We start from the raw sequence: 23366 nt of genomic DNA on the forward strand, positions 1-23366 counted from the left end.
TTAATTATGAACAAGAATCATATTTTTTCCACGCTATTGTCCAATTACCGTAACTGCGTCAACATGACCGATATAGCGTTTCCGCGGAGAACTAGGTCGATGTGTATGTGTGTGTGTGTGTGGGTGTGATTGCGTCCCAATAAATATTGTCTATCTGAAACAACGCGCCGACTTTGAATTCTTTAATTACTCGACACATAAGCCTCGTTTATCATCGTTAACGGGCATGTACGACCTGAAGCCATTAGTGTGCAGTGCCTTTTTTCGGCCGGTACACCTAACCTCGTGCGTCCCGCGAGAAAATAATGTTCTCGATGGCTTAGATCGATACCATCGTAAATTGCGTTTTCAGGCTAATATAACGATAAGACACATTACAACGTATTTTTATGGATGTAACAGTGATAATCTGATAATAGTCGTCGAATGCAATTTGTCTACTTCGAAATAAATGAGAGAGTAATTTTCAGCCCGCACGTTACAAATTATCGTACGTTACACAAATTATCTTTACTTGTTATAATTTTAACTTTATCGCATTCGTATTTATGAACAAAACATGAGTTAAATTTATGCAAATCCTATTTGCATATTTTGTACAGCTTTTGTAATCAATATAGCTTTTTATAGTATGGACAAACATAACTTAATCGAATATCGCAGTTTAGCATATCCCATTTGTTTATTATGTTATCAGACGCGTTCCATTTCTGCATAACTCCGTTTGATTTACGTGCAAAAATTAATGATTCGTATGCGCGCAGAAAGTGCCATTTTACGAAATTGCCAATAAATAATCCGGCACGATTTAGTCGGCAGGCATCGTTTATAATATTTTCCGACGTGCGCCATCAAAATAAATCACAGATTCACATCAAGATCACAGTCAATCATCATGGGACAGACGTTTCCTGCATTTCCATTGAGTCGACTTTCTAGGGAAATCGTTTTATTTCCCAGCATGAGCTTCCTCTTTGCCTGGCGTGGTGCGATGGGACAGTTATTATTTATCTCAGAACAAAGAACGCGGACCTGCTCCCTTTATTTTCTTTTGTTCCTGCTTGGAACCATCTCTGTGGAAGAGATCTTACCAGAGACAGACTATAATAATGTAGCATTTGCTTCTTCAGTTTGCATTACGCTTATAGTATACCAACCATGAAAAACTAAAGGTTATAATAGAAAACGTGCCGCGTGTTTTATCTTATATTTATCCTTTCTTATTTCTTGATTTTATTTCCCTTGTAACGCAACAAGATATATAACTGTGCATATCTTTTTAAATATAAATAAATCTATCAACTTTGATCTTATTTTGCACGCATAATATAAAATATATTAATATAAATATGTATATTTCTATATGATATATCTATAATATATTTATATAATTTATTTCTTTTCACATGTATACCATTTGTATTGTTAGAATTAATGTTATGTCAGTCTTGTCATATATTATTTAATTGTAAATTATTGCTGTTTGTAAGGAAATATTTATTGAAAATTATTTAAATATTCGAAATTAATTGAGAAAAATTAAATATTTCTTTTTACTTTATATTACAGATATGGAATCAGAGTGGATCCCTGGCAATGGTTTCTCTTCCTTAGCGGCAAAGACGAGAATGGCGGCGAAGAATATCCGTCATTGCTGCTGATCTGCTGTGAGTGAAACTGCTGATATGTCATTTTATATTTGTTTAACGGAAACAGAGCTGTCAATGCATGGCCTCGATTACAAAGTGATCGACATTTATTATAAGTCTATGTCAATATCAACGAAAGTATGTCAATCGGAAAAATATTGACATATTAAGGGATATCCCTTACTATTTAAAGTGACTTTTATCTGTCAATTAGTTTTTTAAATTCTACTGCTTTCATATAGAATATTTTAACGCCAAAAATTATTTATCGGATCATTAAAAATGTACCAAATAGAAAATTAATTTGACTAACATAGTTACTAACAAAGTTACAAAGTAACAGTAAGGTTGCAGAAACAAAAAGTTATTTAGATTAAATATTAGGAAAATGATTAAATTGCGTAAGACAAATTCGTATTATTTACGATGCGATATCTATTCATTGAACATTTAAAATAAAAAGCCGACGAGCTCGCAATCACTTTTCGCTGTGGAAATCTATAAAATCGAGCTGCATCGGCGAGAGAAGGAAAGCTATGCCGGACTCTAAATTCCGCTTTTATTGTCGCGGGTCGCGGTCGGTCCACGTTGATTCTCTATAGTATCCGTGATAATTCAGTTTCACCATTTCCCGGTTGACATGTTTTTTTTATTCACCTGTATGTAATGTGAATATCCGTCGATATCCGCGCTTCTGAGCACAGCTGCAATGACGCATATAACTTTACCCCTGAAGATAATGGATGAAAGAAACTGGATTGAGACTGGAACAGTGCGAGCCTATCAAAAATATTGAGAAAACGATGAATAACGCTTTGAGAATTTAAAGTCAAACTTTATCTTCTCTTTGACAGCCGACCATAGATAACGCTTAAGCAAAAGTATAAAAAGAATAATAAAAAGGAATGGGGAGAATGCGCTAAAACCGTTCAGGGCGAAATGAAACGAAGAGTGCGCGGAGCAACGTCGGTGGTGCTGATATGAGATGGGAGGAAAAATGAAATCTGCTTCTGTCTGGCAACTCGGCTTTTGTTTTAATTATCTCGTTATGGATCGCGCATTGCAAAATTGCAAAAAGGTGGAAACAATTTGACGGGGGTAATTTCCTATCTTCCTAGAATTTATCGATTCTGAATGTTTCTCTATATAGGTATTTATTTCAGTTGCTTATTTCAGGAACAGCATTTGAGCATTTTTTCGACGATATAGTTTGCTTCTGTATCTCTATGCTGGAAAAACTAACAGGGATGAGCTTTAGTATTATTTTCGTAATTTATAATTTACTACGTGATTTGTAATTTGTAGTATGCTTGTTAATGAAATTATCGTTTTACTCTAAAGATTTTAATATATTTCTATTTTGTTAAATATATATGTTAAATAATAGATTTTATTTAATAACGTTAAGTAAATATAAATATATAAGAAAAATGTCCGAGAAACTAACATTTGTGCTAGCATTTAAATTTTATGATTCAGATCATTAGCAATATCGCGCAGCACCCGGTAAAATTCAAGCTTGTGAGATTTTGCGATGTAATGTTTTTAGCCTAGACTTTTAAAGTGGGTTGAAATTCAACGGGTCTCGCGTGAAACATAAATTTTAAAGCATGCAAGGCATCGTTCCTTTAAATAGCGAACATATTCCTCGCGTATTGTCCCCTTAGTACCGCACAGTGCGCTCGCTTGTTGCTCCGAGGTTGCAACGCCATAACTTACATACGTGCAACAGTCGCGTACGTGTGCAATTTTAAATGCGGGTTGCACGCACAATGGTTGCAAATTAGCAGCCGCAACAGAAAGACTATGAAAAATTTCGAAATATTAATAATGCAATGTAGAGGAAGATTGTATAATTAATAACGCAAGTATCTTTCCCTTATTAAGAAACTGACATTTTTTAATACACTTAAAGAGTTATTTTACAAATCAAATAATTTCTCGTCATGATGTTACAACGTTAGAAATATAATATCTGATTTTCTATATATATTCATATCCCTTTTTACGAGAAAATAATGCTTATAAAAATTGCATTATCTTCCTTTGATTCATCTTTAGATATGTTAAAATCAATTCTATTTGGAAGGAATTATTTTTGCTCTTGATATCAGTCTAACAGGGATAATTTCGCGCAATTATTTTCCCAGCAGTTTCAATCCCCTGTGCAGATTGAACGCGGGCGGCTTACGTCGACTAAGCCGCCATGGAGGGTTACATCATTTACACATAAGGGAACGTAATGCTCATGGGAAACTACGACTAATAGTTCCCGTATTTTAGAATCTGCGTCGAGCGCCGCGCCGTCGCTATTTCCAACGGGATGCTAAACTCGTTCCCTTTTTACTAACCTGGTCTTGCTACTGTCTGCCTTCCACGGGGCCTAGTATGGTGTATTTCGTTTCCCCTGTTCTACGTGATCCCTCGTATAATAATTTTCATAGCGAGTAAGTCAAAATTATTTTTTTAACACAAGATTTCTAGCTACTTTGGGTCGTTTAGTGATCAGAGTACTAATTATAGTTAACGTATCAGACATTCGGTGAGTTAAATTATTCCGGAGGAATATATTTTTGTTTCATTTGTATCTGTTCTACGGATCTATGCTTTGACATCATTAAAACTTAAATCGCGTTAACGGAAATGACGATACGGAAATGATGACCAATTGTTTTCAGTGAATGACTACAGAAAATGTCGGACACGAAAACACGTCGAATTGAAATTTTGTTGCGCATATTCCTCGACAATGTACATCAGAACATCGGATTAATAAAGCCATGCAGTTTATTAACGAAGAGTATCTCTCGAGGTATCTCTATTAGTTTACATATTTCTTTACCAGATGCAGTATTCATTTGTTTGATAGATATTTTACGATATATTACATATTTAAAAAGATATTTAATATATACAACATGAAGATAAAGATAAACATAAAAAGCATTATTTACTTTATCGGAATTATTAATCCATCCGGTTATCTATTTCGCATTTCGTCTTTAATATACAATAATTATTAGAATTGGAATCGATTTGATTACAATCGAATTTCTTTATCGAAGATATAAAGTGAACTTCCGCAGTGATTATTTATGCAGCCTCGATCCAATTTCCTGACGAATTATACAAGATGACGGATGCGGGTCACCTGCACTTATTCGAAATAGAAATGCCTTTTGATTTAATAATGACATGGCGGTGAGCACGAGAATAGAGAATCAGAAAAAACCGGATAAATATACATCAGTTCAGTTTTCGCTTTTCGGGTTTTCGCCCCGTAGGGGTTTACAGGACGAGGAAATGGATCTTTCCGGGGAACGTGTAGCGGCCGTCCGTTCGGCGGTTTTCCGGAAGTTCCGGGACGGGAAGTTCCAGGGTAACTTAAAGTTAACTGTAACTCAATGCTCGTAGCCCTCACGTTGCATAACGAGTCCGGGACTAAATGTGAAAGGGTATGGCCGGCCAGCTACCTCACCGACCATCTAGCCAACCGCTATGATAGTTCACCGGCGAAAGGGCTTGTTCTCATAACGTTTGCAACATCGTCGGCGCCCCGCTTTAGTGTATCTTACTCTCTGTTCGCCGAGTGTTAAGACCGAATCCGGTGAGATTTGCATGCCGTGCCTGTGGATTTCGCGCGCCGAGCGCTAGGAACCACCACATCGCGGTAAAGCATTTAACGATGTCCACTATAGTTGTCAATCCCCCTGTGGCGCTTGCTGTAATGGTATTCCGCGAAAGAGTCTACTGCTAGAATATGTGTAATGATCTCATCGCTCTTTAAATTACGGCTATAATATATAGACATTATATTTTTCATATTGTATAAAACCGCATTAAATCGCTCGAGTATTATGTTATTCAGAAACTGCTATATTCGCGAAATGAATATTTTATTTTTTTAGTTTTTTCTCGAATCAATTGGTTCACATGTCATTTTACGCAGACGGTTTTAAGCGGGTTTGCATTCAGCTTAATATTCAAAACAATTATTACTTGTTCTTCATCGCCTATCCAAACCGCTATCAAAATTACACAAGCGTCGCGAATGAATTTCACAAAAGGTGAAATTTTAAAAGGAAAAGCGTGGCTGGAACCGGGCGCCGAAATGAGAGAATTCGCGCGATAGAGATCGTTTTCGCGTTAATTTCAAAAGGCGAGTTTCCGGGCCAAGTTTTCACGCCGGGTGTTATACGTTTCGCCGTTCGCGCTGGTCATTAAAGCGCAGAATGGGGAACGAAGGAACGGGTCGTCGTATGAATTACTTAATCCGCGCACGAGCAGCACGGCGTGCAAGTAATCGAATCAAATGCGAGATTGCCCTCGTGAAATCCCTCCGTACGCATTCGCTATCTGCGTATCCCCCCATTTATTGCCAATGCGTTCGGCCTAGCTAAACGTAGATTTACTATACAAGTGCGCATCGACCGAACAATTATGGGCTCTTTTTTACCTTTTTGCTCTGCTCTTTTGATTAGAGACCTCACGTGTATCATTATCTTTCTGCAAGATTGTCTTTCTCATTACAAAACTCAGCGAGAATAGGAAAGAAGCATCGACATAGAACGTATCACTATATATATAGTGTATGCACAAAATATTTTTCTAGGAATTATTTGAGATTGAAAATTACGATAGATTCTGCATTATTATATAAGAAAAAAAGTTTATTAATTTATTGATTTATGAAAAGGAATCGAACAAGCGTACCTATCATTGATCAAAGAAATAATAAATAATTTTTGGATGTTATTGGAAGATCATTTAAAACATTGGAGACAGAAGTAGATAGAGTATAAAAAATTCAACTTCCTGGAAATCTCTCGCAGAGAGACTGCGGATATAGCGAGAAGTAGATAAGATTCTATAATTTCTACTCCCAAATGAGATTTTCTTCCACAGAAATTTCATGAAATAAGAATGTAAAAGATTGGAATAAAAATAAATATTAGAATTGCCCATTTCATTTTGGCACATTTATTACGTTGATTACGTACAATTGTAGATTATTTAAAGACCTCGTTTAAAATAAAATACTGTCATAAGATATCAAGAAGATTACGAGTTTTTTTCATGACGATAATAAGATTTAAAGGTAAAAGGTTCGAAAAATGTCATTCTGTGCCGCAATCGTTTCAGAATTGCGTTTATAAATCTCTTCTGTGTGTTGCCTGAAGACGTAAACAGGGTAGCGTCGGTTAAAGCTCGCGGAAGCCTCCGTTCGGGCGGCGGCGACGCGAGCCCACTCCTGGATTAAGGAGGTATAAAGAAAGATAGAGTGGAAAAAGGAGTTGGCAAGGGTGAGGGGGTGGGAAGTAGAAACCGGAGAGTGAAAAGAAAGAGTGAAAGAAAGGTGGCGTCGTGTATACGTATATCTATATACAGAGCCCACTAAAGTCGGAAGACGGGGGTAGTGAAAAGAGGCGATTTTCCGTCCGCGGTTTACGTTGCCTTTTTATTGCCAGTCAGTGGCGCGGCGGCGCCGCCACCGCCGCCACCCGGAGACATCGTCGAGAGCCTGAACTACGCGCGCAGAGTGCTAATTACGAATAATTATGAGTGCTAATTAAGGCCCTCCTTTGTCGTGATGGCACACAGCTACGCATCAGCGTGCGATACACGCGCGCTTTTATGCCCAATATAAAACCTGTGTTAATGCCCGAGATGTCGTAAAAATAATCGGTTTAAAGTTCGTTAAAAAAACGTTTAAAAACAAATTGAATACTTTGCAAGCGATGTGTGTAATAACTACCGTTTTTCGTAATTAAAATATACACGATTTGTATCTATCAATTTATTGTCCTTATAGATCGAATTTTTATTTTGCGCTTGAATTTTCAGCGTTGAAATACAGACAAGAACTGAATTAATAAAGCGAAAATAATACCGACTTATTGAAAAAAAGTACGTCTCGCGACAATATTCGCGTTAACTTTAATTACTGTATTAGCGAGGAGGGTTGAAAGACGCTGCAAAATAAGACGCGCCGCTGCGCCTACCTGGGCGTTTATCAAACTTTCGTGAAACGCGTCGAAAGAATGTCGCCAACTCGATGTCAGAATCTAATTAAGATCCTCCCCAGACGGGATTTGATCTCTCTTTCTCTCTCATCTTCGCCATCTCGGGCGACGAGTTTTCGCGAGCTGCGCCGTGTAACCGGGCGTCTTCTCGTCCGACACGGCGGCCGCCCGAGAGGAGTTTCAGGAGAGATAGGAGAGACTCACTAAAAAAAAAGGTAAAAGTCTTAATTAGCAGCTGAGATCGGAGATCGGCTCGGGGGTGGAAGGTCGATTATCTTTGAGCCGGTGCACGTCCTCTATTATTGTCTGTTTCGCACTGACATTATTCGTATGCTCGACTCTGCGCTCTCTTCTTCTCTCTCTCTCACTCTCTTTTTCCTTCCGATGAGACCTCGGAAAAATTTCATCCCGTTAACGCGATGGCCTCGCCGTTATGTGGCAGATTACCGCAATCCGTTAAGGCACCACCCTTGCTTCACGCGAAATACATGTGCCGCAGAGGTACTTTCTTTCGTTTACATTTAGCTTTTGACACGGCAGCATTTAACAGACGTGAGATTTAACAGACGCGAGAAATATTTACCTCAATGCATCTTTTGGAGGGATATATTTTTTGTAAGACTGATTTTCTCTGGACCAAGTAGCACTCTATATTCTTGCTATTATTTTCTACTTATCACTATTCATCACAAGTATTACAATTATTTTGTTTTTTATTTATAATTGAGCTACTCGAAATATTTAATTTTTGCAAACATAATGCACAATATTTTCAAGGATAATATTTACTTGTTAAATCATTGGAAGCTACCACTTACATAAATATGAAAAGTTCATAAATATTTACTCTACAAATTACAGACAATCTCAGTGTTAAAATGCGAAAGAAAAATAAAAAGCAACTTTGTTTTCAGTACATACGTACGTATAAAATTGGATCGTATAAGAAAACTTTATTGTAAGCAAATTATAATTTTGAAAGCAGGGCGGTTAAGAGATTATAATAAATATAAAAATTAGTTTTCTAATATCTTATCTCTCTTTCTCTTTTGATGTATGATAAAATGATTCTTTTTGCCTCGCCGAAAAGTCTTTTGTTGGGTGGATAACTCTTGTTTACTTTCACATAGGATCTTATAGCGTACTGCACGGCAAACACTATAAGAATAAATAAGCGCATTGTCAAACAGACCGAAATATTTCATCGATTTTTCGACACTGACGTCATCTGATATTTGTGCAATAAAATGCACTCGGAGATTGGTCGCGTAATGCCGTTTGCAGCATCAGAATCAACGTATCGTTTTAATGGCGTTCGTCCATCATTCGTAAATCCAGCCCGTACCCGTCGTGAAACAAACTCGTCACACGTGAAACATTGTTTTCAGAGTATCAAATAGAATTTAAGGAGATCAAAGAAAAAATGCATACGTCCCTGACGAAATTACGCGACGCAATCGCTGTGGCTCGGTTTGCTAGGCGCGATTTGCCCGTGGACCATTAACTCCCCGCTCTCTCATACTCCCCTCGTCAAAGCCATTTTTTTCTCGTATAATTTCTCTCGGATGAAGCTCTGAGAGCTTTCGCGATCATGCCCCGCGGTTGGTGTGAAAAACCGGGCGAATTTCCACGGCGAAAAGGGTTCCATTAATATCTATTAGCGAGCCGTGCTCGACATCAGCTGGATTTATACATTCCCCGTCGTTCCTCTCGTCATTCTCCCTCTGACTTCAATTCCCTTTTTGAATCTCCTATTCGCCGGTATATCGTCGAAGAACAGTATAAAAAAGATACATGAACGAAGGGAGAAAATCGTAGGAGGTATTCTGAAATATAAGACAGACATCATTTGTTTTCATTAATTAACGTCAACGTTAGAGTGTCAGACACTGAAACTGATACATTTTCCGCTTTATCAATATTCTGACAGCGGCATGATCCCTCGCATTCACCATCAGTTTTCACTTTCGCGTTAGATATTCCATCACCTATATTATGAGAAAGACGAAGAAAAATTTCGGTGCCTCGTTGTGCTTTTCAAATTCCTAGACTTTTGAGCATAGATCGATTGGAAGGGCTTACAACTTACGCTTGGGAAAGATGTAAAGGCAATTTTATCAAAAGTTTTGCGGACAGCAAATCTTTTTAAATCGCAGAACGTTTGAGTTAGAGAAGACAGCCTGACGACGATTTTATTTTAAATTTTACAAATGTATTTTAGTTTTATAGATGTATTATATAACGTTATATGAAATTTTATTTATTGCAAAATGAAATTATTGATATTACGAATATTACTGAACAAACTTGTTAAAGCAGCTCGTGTATTTACCGCAGCGTTTCAAATTTTTAACTTGTACTTATTTAACTCTCTTTTTTTTATCTCGCGTATTTCGAGCGTTACGTAAATATAAAGACGCGATCAACGTATTTTCATTGGCATGTCTTATTCACCGGTTGAGCTAAAGGGATTGTTTTCGTCGCTTTATTTCAATCCTCTTATCAAAGCGGCTGTGCTTCCAATTTCCCGGACGCTTTTATGCACTTTGAACGATGCGCTTAATTCACCGAATAAACGCCTCCGCGCTTTTTCTCCTGCACGGCCGTGCGCTCGTAATTTGCTCGAAAAAGCGGTCCTATGAATCCCCTGTCGGGGTCAAAAAGCAGCGGTGACTCGCGAAGCGTATTCGAATTCAAAGGATTTGTAATTAGTTGACGTGAGCATGTTGGAACAATCGTCGCTTAACTTTCGTCTGTCGCCCTGAAACGGGTTGGTCTTGAATTTCTTTTTATGCCTTTTTTATGCCACGTACGTTCGGCAATGAGATTCAAAAAGTTGAATGAAAATTGGCATAATGGAAAACTGAAAAACATTTGCGTACACGAGAACAAATGATATATATATTTACGTTTGTGTATTATACAGTAGAACCTCATATAACATGGGTTCATATAACAAGGATTTGTATTAATACGACGAAAAATTTTAATATTTGTTTTAAAGTAAAATAAGAAATATTTTACTGTTACATCTTTAATATTCATTCTACATTTTTTATAATAAATAATAAAACCTTACACATCTTTTATAAATATGTGTATGAGAACACATATTTATGCAGACATAATCCATATCTGTATCTTAGAGGTAAAAAGAATCGTATTTTCATTATTATGAATTTAAAGAAGACAAGGTTTAAAGTTTTAAATATAGGGAAATAGTGTACTTTTTAGATAAAAATAAAAGTAGCAACTTGACTTATTGAGTTTTTAATAAAGTAAATTACTCGGTAAATTAACTCTGACATTTAATGATTTGCCAATTGTCAATAACATGCTACAGATACATCTGACTGACTAAAATTATAAGGCATTATGAAAAGTTTCAATTTTTTTTAAACATTGTAGGAATTAGTAGTAATAGACGTAGACCTTTACCATTATACAATTCAATTTTCTGATATATTGGAAAATGTATTAACTCCATTTTGACCAATGTAGAGTTAATACATTTGGACATGAATTTTTTTACCTCTAAGGTACAGATATATATATGAATATATATAATCTTTGTGAATCTGTGTATAACACGAATTTATAAAACACAAAACATATCCTCTGTTATATAGGGATCTACTATATATGTATCGAAAATAGTATTAACGTTTCATATCTATTTTTTTTACTTCGGTATTATCCTTTTCGCAAGCGATCATTTTTCATCGTTTGTTATCACGATATAATATAACAGCGGAATGTATTGACATTGATGTAAATTTCAACGCACGTATGCGTGGACAACAAGTAAACAGGTTCGATAATCCTCTTGCGTAACATTTGTTGCCATAAATCAAATTAATGTAGAAATTCGTTGGGAAAACGTGTGAAAACATTTATTGAGCTGTAAAGTGTAATAGCGTCATATCGAAGTGTATCACAAAACAGTAAAGTCTCGAATGAGCTTCCAGATTGAGAGAATACAAAAGTATTTGATTTATCGTGCATTTGCAATTAATTTAGCATCCAATCTTAGGGTATAGCCTACATTGTGTATAATCAAAACGTTCGTCTCATTAGCTGAGAATTCTATCAATCGTGAGAGTGACTTGACTTTCTAGCAGAATGACAGAGAGGAAGTGAAATTTACACGATACAGAAATTACTGTAGAACCTTTAATTGTGACTAATGTGTTCTTAATTGCCTGATTTACATTTTGCACTCGTTAGTGTGCGACTTTTTTTCCTTATTAATTAAAATTAATTTGAGATTAGCATATTAGAACTCGAATCAGCACAACGTTCACGTGCTTAATAACAGCTGAGGAGGCAAAAGTACTCGCGTACGGTTACTATTGTAACATCCGTGTGGCTGTACACGACTTAATTATGCAGAATACAATGTCTGACCTATATCTTATAATAACATTTCTTGTATAAAGATTTCATGAAATGCCCATATGTTCATCATATAAAACTGAATAAATTATTCTTGTGATATAGATATTTAATCCAGGCATTCAGATTCCATAACATTCAAAAAATGGAAAGAATACATTTCTATTTTTTTTTTTATTAAAACAAAGATATATCAGTCTTTTAAATAAAAATTTCATTGTTTGAAATAATAAACTGCAGTCACAATGTATTAATGTATTTCCTCGACGTCTTGAAGGGATTAGATATCTTGGAATTACCAATGTTTTCATTAAGATGCCATAACTTGTCCTATCAAAATCTTTGATGCCGCAGGCGAATGCATTTCCGGATTTCTTCGCGCGGATCTTCTCGACGCGACGCTTTCGCGGTTCCCAATTCTACGAGTTTGCCTATCATCCGGTTGCATCTCTTAAACTTATTTAAGTTTCGCCCATATTTTATCCCGGAGCGGACGATACTTTGAAGAATACGACGAACCACTCTCGCGGTGAAATCTTACCGGGTACAGCGACCGCTATCGTATGGCCCATCCACGCAGAAAACCCACGTAATCTTCGAAAGCGTCCGAACGCTCTCGATTCTGGGAATGATTGCGGAAAACGATAAGAAGAACGGCGTAAAATAAAAGAAAAATTTTGTGTTTCGTCAAATCTCGCTCTGTTAGGATCGATACCCGAATAATCCCGCTCGACCGTAATTTCGTGTACGATGCGAATCGGATTTAATATCGAATGCCAGCTCTTCGCTTACAAGTGCGAAGTGTATATAATCGGATATCGTCTCCATAGTTACTATGATCCATTTTCCTTTCTGCCGTAATTCTTTTTTATATAATAGATTTAAGATTATTGCTTCCTCATAGAGGAAGCTTTGTTTTCGTGTTTTACTTTGCAATAGGTATTCCGTTTTCTTGAGTTTAATACAATTTTAATTCGCTTAAAGTTATATAGACATCGAGAAGCATATTTAAGAGTTTTTTTTTGTAATATTTGAATATTAGAAACTTTTTATAAATTTGTCGATATACTACATCAATCGTTAAACTAATATCGAATTAAATTTTCTTTTGAAGATTCTTTTATCGAGCTATCCCTAAAGTTATTTAATTATTAATTTATAATGACTTACTAATAAAGTTGTGTAAATAAAAAAATGTTAAAAATTTGCCATTGCTTTATTAATTAAAATCACAGTAGCAAAGCATAATTTGCATTTTTGAAATGTCCGAAACGCGCATTTTTTGCATACTAACGCAAGATAACAGCAAAACGCAGACGATTCTGCGATGAAAATTTAAACGAATAAATGATTACGCAATGTGCATTTCGTTCTCATTCCGCATCAGAATTGGGACCGAGGACGATATTGTTTTCCACGAGCTCCGGGTGTCCGCGCTTGGGCTCGGCGTACGCGGCGTCCAATCGTACTTCCGCTTTATATCGAGTGCTATTTTGGATGATTTATTGACGAGACGCTTTCGTCGCTGCTAGCTCGATATCGGCGCTTCCTCTCTTTTTTTATGTCCTCCCTACCGAACGCATCGAGAGGCGACGCTCTCGATCACCGGCAGCGTTTATCCTCGCTGCGCAGCCTTCGCCACGTTCACCTCTCCTCTCGCCTCCACCTCTTTCTCTTTCTCTCCGCTCTTCTCTCACTCTATATCGTCACTCTATATCTCCGAGTGACAAGCCCTTGTCACTTCCTCTCTTCAACCCCCTCGGCCAGGACGACCGGTCGACTGCGCATTTCGACGTTCGGCCAGTTTTAAAAAAGTGAGAAAAGGAAGGAAAAAAGTGAGAAGAAGAGAATGAGAGCGAGAAAACAGAAGGAGACGACAAATTCGCGAAGGGAAAGCGACGTACGTAAAGCTGTATGATCGATAAATGACCCCTTTCGTTTTATTTGTTTTGCAGATTCTACCGTGCCGGTGGGCCTTTGTCTGCTGATCGAGAAAGGACTGTCAGTGGTGAGTGAATTTTTCTTCCAAATATTTTGGTATACATATGTATAAGGGTCGTGCGAGCGGAAAGTGAGCAAATCCAATATCCGGGTAATCGACTGAACGATAGTCGCGTGATACCGCAGCTCGTTCGACAAGAGAGGCGTTACATTGTAATTTATCGCCCCTAATAGCGTCGACGCTTTTGCATTGTATCGATTGGAAATAAAAAAATCGGCGAGGTTGCATCAGTAACAGCTTTGTGAAATTTCGCGTGTGATTAATTAATTTATTCTCTTTACGTAGTCGGTGAGATAAGTAATCACTTGTAGATTTTTTAATCTGTGCTGTTATCGTGTTTTATTCAAAACTACGAACATGTATTTTATAAAGGATATTTACAAATGATTATATAGAGGAACACAATATTAAAAACAAAACGTTATACCTAACAGAAAATATTATTTGTTCCTATCATATTTATTATTAATATAAATCCGATTGTACAATTAAAGAAACATTTTTAAATATTTCTAAAATTTCTATATTTATATGCCATTTTTAAATATATGACTAGTTATATATGTAAATCATTTTTTCTTTAACATAGATTTATGAAGTCAGAACGGAGACTCGAGTATAATAATCGAGCAATTGCACTCTGTTGAATTCGTTTGCGTTCTTCGGAGATAAACGCGTTCAAGTTTCGTTTAATAAAATCCTAAATAATCAAGAGCGAGAAAGAGAATTCTTGACTCGAAGAGAAATTATCTGCGCTTCTTGCACTCACCTATGGTGAGCGTCGAAGAGCAACCAAAAATAAAGGGAAAGACAAAGTCAAAGAGAAATAAACACGAGGAACTGAGAGATACATTGCACGCTTTTCACCTCCGACTGACTATATTTTTTTCTTTTTTTATAGGGGAACTAAATAATAATGATATGGGGAACTCGCGACAAGTAACTTTTCTACAACTTCCAGGGAAAAAGTACTGGAACACTATCAGGGGAGACATTTATTGCATTTTACCCTTCCTCGAGCTCTCGCTTGGTGAACTGTCAATGAACTGTCGAGTCCACCTCTGTGAAATATTCTGAAACATTGCTGTTCGCGGCAATAAGAAATAGTATATTTTGCTTCACAAACTATCTGCCACGATGAAGAATATATTCGTCGCATTATGTCTATACGTTTTATCGTAAAATGGTCAAAATGTACTTTTTATTCAGCTTGGACATTCTCTCATAAAGATTACATATTATAATTTAAATAAATGATTAATTAGCTAAAGATTCTTGATATTAAACCTAACAAGGAGAAAAAGGAAGAGTGGGCTGTGAAAGTCAAACGCTGTTATTTGTGCGTGAGTTTACATTATATGTAATATTCAAATATTCAATTAACATTCAATTTTTAAATACTCGCGCGCCTTACACTTTTCGGAGAGCTTGACATGATTTATAATTTAATTTAGCGAACAGCTTGTTCGAGGAATCATAAAATTCTATAATCACAACTTTTTTCATTAAAGATAGATGGAATTTTGAAAAGATGCCCTTTCACAATTAATTACGTCATCAAACATCGCGTTTTGGCACAAACGTTTTTTACTATCCCTTTGGATGATCATCGTGTAATATCTTGCTTATAAAGTCAACATAGATCATTGGTCGTAGCTTATTGACCGAAGTTTGCGGACAAATCAATTCGATCGATTTGACGGCGATTTGATGGCCGCTAGATAAACGCGGCGATATTTTTCCCGGTGCCGACGGTGAAAGTCGGTACCATATATAGTGCTTTATCTGTCGTGCAACGATAATACCGCGGCAAGGGTTTTACATCGAATTGCTCGTACACTGCTCCCTTATCGCCATGTCGTAAAGGTGATCGCCGACCCTAGAAACGCGTCCGATTATCGTCGCAGCGTGAAGTCGTCGATCCTAATCATCACGCGAATTAACAACAGACCCCCCGTCGTGTAATCATTATGCATTCCTTTCCATGTTATTGTAAACGCTTAAACCACATAGTGCGCTACTAATTACGTTGCACGGCTAATGACAATTCCGTGACAATCGAATAAGTAATACGCGAATGAAGACATAAATTTTCGATAGTTTCGCGTAATGAAACTCGGTAAAATTACAACACGAAAAACGGCAGGCCGTCAAGTTAGGAATAATTAATTTCGGCAAGGATGTATCAATTTGTATTCGCATTAGTATTCTCTTGTATGTAGAGTACAATAATACAGATGCTTTCGTGCATACGCAATTACTTAACGTGATGTATAATCAGCCTCGATACAATTCGCAATGTCTGTTCAAGCGTCGAACTCGATTTACCCCGATCTCCTTTTCTGAAATTCATTGACATACAAATGCTGCCGATACCCCGCTAGCGCACGCAATAATTACCACTCACTGATTAATCGTTGGCCGCTAATCGACTAATAATTCGACTAATGACGAACGCATGATTGCAACGTTGCAGCGTTGTATGAATAATTTGGTCAGAACGAGGCGCGCAGCTTCGTATGAATAATATATAGCAAATTAATACTCAGAACTAACATACATATCGCGCGCCGATAACTTATGCTTTTGTTTTTGCGTGTATTTCGCAACCATTTACGTGATCACGCTTATTCAAATGAAATTGTCGGATTTTATTTTTATGCGACCCGCACGTGTAATTCGTACCGTTTAATAATTTAAACGCGTGGCTATCTGATGGCATGGGAAACTTATCAGCCACATTCGTTTGCGAGTTATTTTTTAACCGTCGTGTCACCCGCGACAATGATATGCTGCGCGTTAGTAGTGAAGCTATGATGACGACTTTCATGATAAATGTATCCATTTTCGGAACATAGAATCCGGGCTTTATTCAATATTTACGCTTTGCACTTAGCTTTAATATACATAAATAACGTAAATAAATATTTCAAATAACCATGATAAAAAGATTATGTTCCGTTATAAATTTATCGAAATCACATTACATCAATAATGTTAACATATTGTAAACATATTTTAATAACTAATATATTGAGTAGAAAATAATACATAAATTATTAAAACATTCTTAAAATGTTAACATTATTATTGAACAGATCGAATATATCAGTAAAATGTTCAACATCTTTTCAAGTCTTGCTAATCATATTTACACATTAATAAATTTTTGTTATTAATTAAAATTTTCGCCTATACGATATTAAATTCGCTTTGGCGATCAAAGAAATGTAAGAATTGTATTAATTTTATCGTATTTATACAAGAACGTACAATTTGTATCGGATAAATTTTTAAGCATTCAATACGCGCCTATTTCCGTATATCAAATTTATGGTATTCTTTTGTGCAGCATAATTGGGCCAAGCGTTCCCTAAATATTTGACCGGAAAACGTGCTTTCTGTTTTCCATGTTTTCGTTAGGATGCTGGATGATCTCTCACGAGTGGATTTTAATTTTCAACCGCGTGATATACCGTTTACCCGTTTACATATTTGTCCAGTTTTATTATTTTAGACATGTGTATATTATATACTTTTTGTTTTTTATTAAATGTTAAAATTTTAATTTTTAAGTTTTAGAATTATTAAACCTCAATTTTAAATTATTCTAAAAATTGTGATTTACATATTGTATCCGATTCGACTATTATACACTGCGGTTAATGCGGTTATACAGCGCCGTTTTCTTGAACCCTCCCTCTCTCTAGACAAGTCATTAATTACTACAGGATTCGACAGACAATACGATGTAGGAATTTCTTTTTAACGGTCTGAGGATCTTCCCTGCATTCTTCACCGACTGAGTTACGAAGAAACTGTAAAACTGCATTCTTTATGAAATGTACCCTTAGTCTTTAAGGGTAATTACTTCAGATACAAAACTTTGCGCGAAGTGCGAGAGTGTAAAACGAGGAGTTTTTGCAGCCAGGTCTGCAGTGCGCGACGCGGAAGCGAAATATTTTCCGGACGAGCGAATGTTTCTCACCACGAGCGTCGGCGTTTGTTTCCGCGCCATAATAACTTGCCGGCGATAAATCACGCTCACGCGATACTTTGTCAAACGAGTCCAACAGCGCGTTTAAATAATTAACCTTTTGTCCGGGACGGGTGTGTAATTTTTTATTGAATCCTATAACAGCGGCCAACTGCGCTATCGTACGAATGAAATACCGTGATTCAATATTGTGAGCGCTGCTGTGACGATGACTATAATTTATATCCTCCTTTGTAATGTACTTTATCCTGTAATTAATCTCGTAGTAATCTCACGTTTTGCAAATTTGTAGTAATTTAGCCCCAGCTCTTTTTATAACTTTGCTCTTTGCTAAAGTAATGTTTCTCTAAATGCTGTACACGTTTTGAAACATATGTACATCTATAGTATATGTATATGTATGCATATATATACATATGTATGTATGTATGTACGTATGTATGTAATATTGGATTCAAAAGTAATCTTAAATGAAAATGAATTTCTACCTGCTAATGGCATAGCAATAAAAATTTAATTTTTTACAAGGAACTAAGAATTTATATATATAAAAACTTTTATTTTATATGTAAGATTATGGGAACCTAATGTATTATTAATAATTGAAAACATAGTATGATTCCATCAATCTATCATCAGTATTGTAATAAGATACGCGAGTTTATAAATAAATCGTTATCACTGTTGCAACATTTAAGTTTGTAAATTTTACCATAGAAATGCAGATTGCGTCCCGCTGTCGATATATCGCATGTAGATACATCAGCGTATCAGTTAATGATTTACACATATCAGAATCCCGTATGTTTTCAACTGAGCACGTTGAAAACTCAAAGAAAAATTATTGTTTACTCAATAAAATACAAAATTATAAATGTCAGCGCAGAGTTTATATAACCATAATAATTTTCCGCTATCTTTGCACGTTTCATAACGTTTGCAATATTTTCTGCAGTATTGAATGAATGGCTTACACGAATACTTATATTAAATAAATAATCTTTCGCAGTTATACGATGTGTCTCATGATTAATGTGCAATAATTTAATAGCTTGTTTTGGGATTGACGCGAAACTTCTATAGTACTAAAATATCTAGATTGCAATTTTTTGTGGAACTTTGCACGATACCTATACTGTGTATGCCTTGACAATATCAAAAGAAATAAAAAGAATTTAGATATAAAACTATTCTCTGCATTTACGAAATATCAATTGGATTTCATGTCATTGCTGTAACTGACATAAAGTTAACTATCAATTGGCATAGATGAATATATACGAGGGGAGTCCAATAAGCAACGCAACACATTTTTTTCTCACTCAAGGTTTGCCTTACTGCAGTTTCAAATACGTCATATCTTTCCTCAATCCCCTGTCTACAAAAGCCCATTCCTCAACACAATCTCCGTTCAGTTCCATGACCTATGGTCACCTATGCACTCTGAGTAAAGAACGACAATTCACCCTACAGCCTGGATCTTGCCTTCTAATTTTCATCTCTTTGATCTTCTGAAAGACGTAATCCGCGGGAAGAAATATAGCAATGACAAGGAAGTCATAGCTAAAGTAAGAAAGTGACTGAGAAACAGACCAGCAGAGAGTGATACCGCAAGAGCAAGGCTCTCACATGGCAGTGTAAAATCATAGAATTGAATGGAGATTATGTTGAAAAATAAGTTTTTATCGCCAATTAATTGAGGAAAAATATGATGTATTTAAAACTACAATTAAAACAAACCTTGAATGAGAAAAAAATGTGTTGCTCCACTTATTGAACGCTCCTCGTAATATATATATTCTAGAAATTAGGTGTCATTATAAATCAGATATGTCATTTATAAAAAATTAGGCAAAATCAACACGTTATAAGAATAAATTGTTACTATCACATATAATTAATAATTATTAGTGAGTTTTTAAATGGGTGACATTTGTTGTATAACTGAAATATGTTTCTTTCTCGTATTTGCTTGTTTCAATATGTATATATATGTTTGCATATATTAAATATCTTGTTCTTGCATTAAATAGTTTGTATTTGACACAGAAAGTGCTTATACTGAATTTACTCTCAAAATATTGTCCATGTCATTTTAGTTCCTTTGTCGTCATCTCAGCGATGTTGTGTGCTACGCACTGTGTGCAAGCCAGTTTCTGTTGTGACTTGTATCTCTTTATTTTCTGTCGCAGGATATCGTAGCTCATGGCACGGGAATGGTGTTCCACGTCATAAACCTCGTTGTGATGGTACTGATGCCGATGGTGGTCATCCACGTGAAGGATTCCGGATTCAGCTTGGGTAAGCGCTATTTTACGTACCGTTTCACTTGCGAATTTTATATTATATTCGCATCCACGCGGTATTATTTACGTGATTACTTACGTACAACGTTTGGGGTTTGATTGGAATAATTTACATAATAACTAATATAGCGAATTCGATTGGATGTATTCAGTGCGCACTGGTGCATATTAAAGCCTTGTTTGTACACTGATTTAACCTCTAATCTTTAAAGTAAAATGCAAATATCTCGACTGATAAAAACATGCTCAATACATATTTTACCAAATAACACAACAGAGAATATTGAGGATTTCGTGTGATGTTAACCCGTTTATATTAAACATACACACTTTACATTGATTTGTGCACGACGGCTTTAAATGTGCACCAGTGTGCACTGAGAGTGCATCCAATCGAATTCGTTATAAGTAATATTCTCAAATTACTTGCGTCACGATTGAAATAATCGTGTAGGTACACGTGGAGAGCTGTAAATTTACGCAATCGCCTACCGTGACTTTCGAAACCGTTTACGTACTCCCGAGCCTCGCTTATCGCGCGAATACGTTTTTTTTTTCGTGACATACAATTAACCCGCTTGAGCACGCTACGTTTCTTGTAGTGCACGTACACCATTTATGCATTTACGAACATGTATACGTAGAATCATCATTTATAAAAGCGTTGACGTGAGCAAAGTTTTGTATAACAAAGTGTATAGACTTTTGTCAAATAGATACAGTTTTTTCTTTTTTTTTTTATTACATAGACTGCCTCAACTTGCTGGAGCACCGAAATATCAGTGCTATTATTTTTAATAGATTATATGTAAATTTTCATTATGCAAAAAATTAAGATGATACGTATTGTCAAATTATAAAATTAAAAAAATTAATCCGGAGTTATAGCGTTACACGCCTTCCGGTGCCCCTCTAGGGGATTTCCGTAATTCGGATTTATTTTAGGCTGACGAGTGATTAGCCCATTGCGCCCTGGTCTGCTGTTACCAAATATATATCTTATAAAATAATTCATTTATAATTGTCTGTCATTTCTGTGTTCATTATAGCGTGCTACATTTATTCTCGAAGGAGAGATCTATCAAAAATTCTATTTAAATGCAATATGTATGGTCATCCACGTAGATCGATGCACCGGGGAGCGCCGCGGAGGGTCGCAGAGTTCATATGCAAATGCAATTACTTCGCGCTCTCTTTTATCTACAACTTCATGAGTGCTTGAACCATTCGTCTCGCGTTAGTAAGACGGACGATTGTATTAGACATTTTAATTCTCATCTTTTAATTTTTAAACTGAAAGCGCGAACTATCGAATTGTGTGTAATCTCATTACAGCGCTCATCAATTAAATCATCAGAGATCTAATCGCAACCTTATTCTTTTTCCTCGGATTGCGTGTCGTAGCTTCTTTTTGTTCGAAGAAAAGTAATTAAAACGTAACTACGTTTGCGAGCGCTGAAGCAGCGCTCTTGTCTAATTAAAAGAATTTAAATTAATTCTTATGGTGCAGACGCACTCTGCAAGCGACCGATCGATTTGATAGGTGTATTGTCGCGCGCGGCGATCTAATTTAGTTTTTCATTCTAAATGACGAATAATCGCGAGGAAAAAGTCGGAACTTTATGGAAAATTGTCTGGACTTTAATTAAAAGATCTTTAATCGTAGTCAGCGGGAGGCGCCGGGCGTAATAAGCCAGTGTTCTTCTGTCTGTAATCCCGTCCGGCATTGCATTTTTTAATATTCTCCGTCATTTACATATTTGACATAGAAATACAGATAAATCCACGTAAATGATTTCGTCGATTTCTCAAATAAATTGATGCGCGTTTCTTCTGTGTGGTATATAGTTCTTACAACGCTCGAAGAACGAAAGAATCGCGTATTGCCAACTCTGTACTGCTACCGAGCAGTATCTCCGTCATCCGTCTTTTACGATGCTTCATTTCGCTAAAGTTGAGAAAGGTTTTGATTCTGTCATGATATTCGACCGTCAGTTGTCTCCGATACGGTCGACGGCAGGATGAGAGAAAAGATTTGCCGATTGATTGCAGTTTGGATAAAATGGAAAAACGCGAGCTTGCGGAGAATAGAATTGTCAGACCTCGAAGCATTGACAAAGAAAGATTCTTTAGCTTTACGGAAGATACATTCGTCTTGTAGTGAAGTTACCTGTGTACGTGCGCGGTCGCATTAGGAGCTTTGCTTCACCTTTTAATAGATTACCCGCAGCGAGTTTTTAAAGATATATATATATACAAAAAGGAAACGAACGGAAATTAGAAACGGAGACTTATCTTTTTTTTAAGTGCAAAAAAAATAATATTTTTAAAATGTCTTTATCATTAATCTCCGCGTTACCAAAATTCTTGTAATAGTGCAAGGTGTAGACAAATTTTCATAATTGTTATTATATATTATATAACATTCGCGAGAACATTAAAATATTGTACATTGCAAATAATTTGAAGTTTGCGACTGTAAGTTCGCGATCGAAAGTTTTTTTATAGCCATTCTTTGCGGTCGCGATTTTACACCAGAGAACTCACAGATTGAACGGTAATGGATGACAATGAAACTTCAAAGTTGGATCGAAGCTTTTGAACTTTGACAAGAGAACATATGACCTCCTATCATCGGGGATGCAGTGTAGTCGAAGGTGAAGGATCGTCATGCTTCAAACTCCGAGATTTACTTCACTACCACGAAACTGGAAGTGTTACTGTTCTCGCGCGGATATTGGAACATTTGAAAACTCGTTATCCTAATAACTGTGATAGTTACAAGTTGGGTTTCGTAAATTGATTACAAAGTATAACAAATATTTGAATTACGTTGATAAGATACCTAAGAAAAATCAATCGTATAATATATTAAATAACTACACGAAGAAAAGAATATAAATCTTGATTAAAACTGTTGTTTTAACTAAAACGAATTTGCGTACATGTTTGCATACGAGTAAGATAAATATATAAAAGATAGCACTTGGAAAG

The 23366-nt window shown here is 36.2% G+C and overlaps 1 protein-coding gene across 1 annotated transcript in view; it reads left to right on the forward strand.

Moving 5' to 3' along the window:
- Positions 1 to 23366, forward strand: part of Mdy (diacylglycerol O-acyltransferase) — a 95749-nt gene that overhangs the window by 21274 nt on the left and 51109 nt on the right. The window contains exons 3-5 of the mRNA XM_071777741.1: positions 1570 to 1667; positions 14023 to 14075; positions 20259 to 20367. Of these exons, the coding sequence (XP_071633842.1) occupies positions 1570 to 1667; positions 14023 to 14075; positions 20259 to 20367 (260 nt within the window). The remainder of the gene's footprint in view (positions 1 to 1569; positions 1668 to 14022; positions 14076 to 20258; positions 20368 to 23366) is intronic.

This window comes from Temnothorax longispinosus, chromosome 5, assembly GCF_030848805.1.
Source record: "Temnothorax longispinosus isolate EJ_2023e chromosome 5, Tlon_JGU_v1, whole genome shotgun sequence".
NCBI classification, from domain to species: domain Eukaryota; kingdom Metazoa; phylum Arthropoda; class Insecta; order Hymenoptera; family Formicidae; genus Temnothorax; species Temnothorax longispinosus.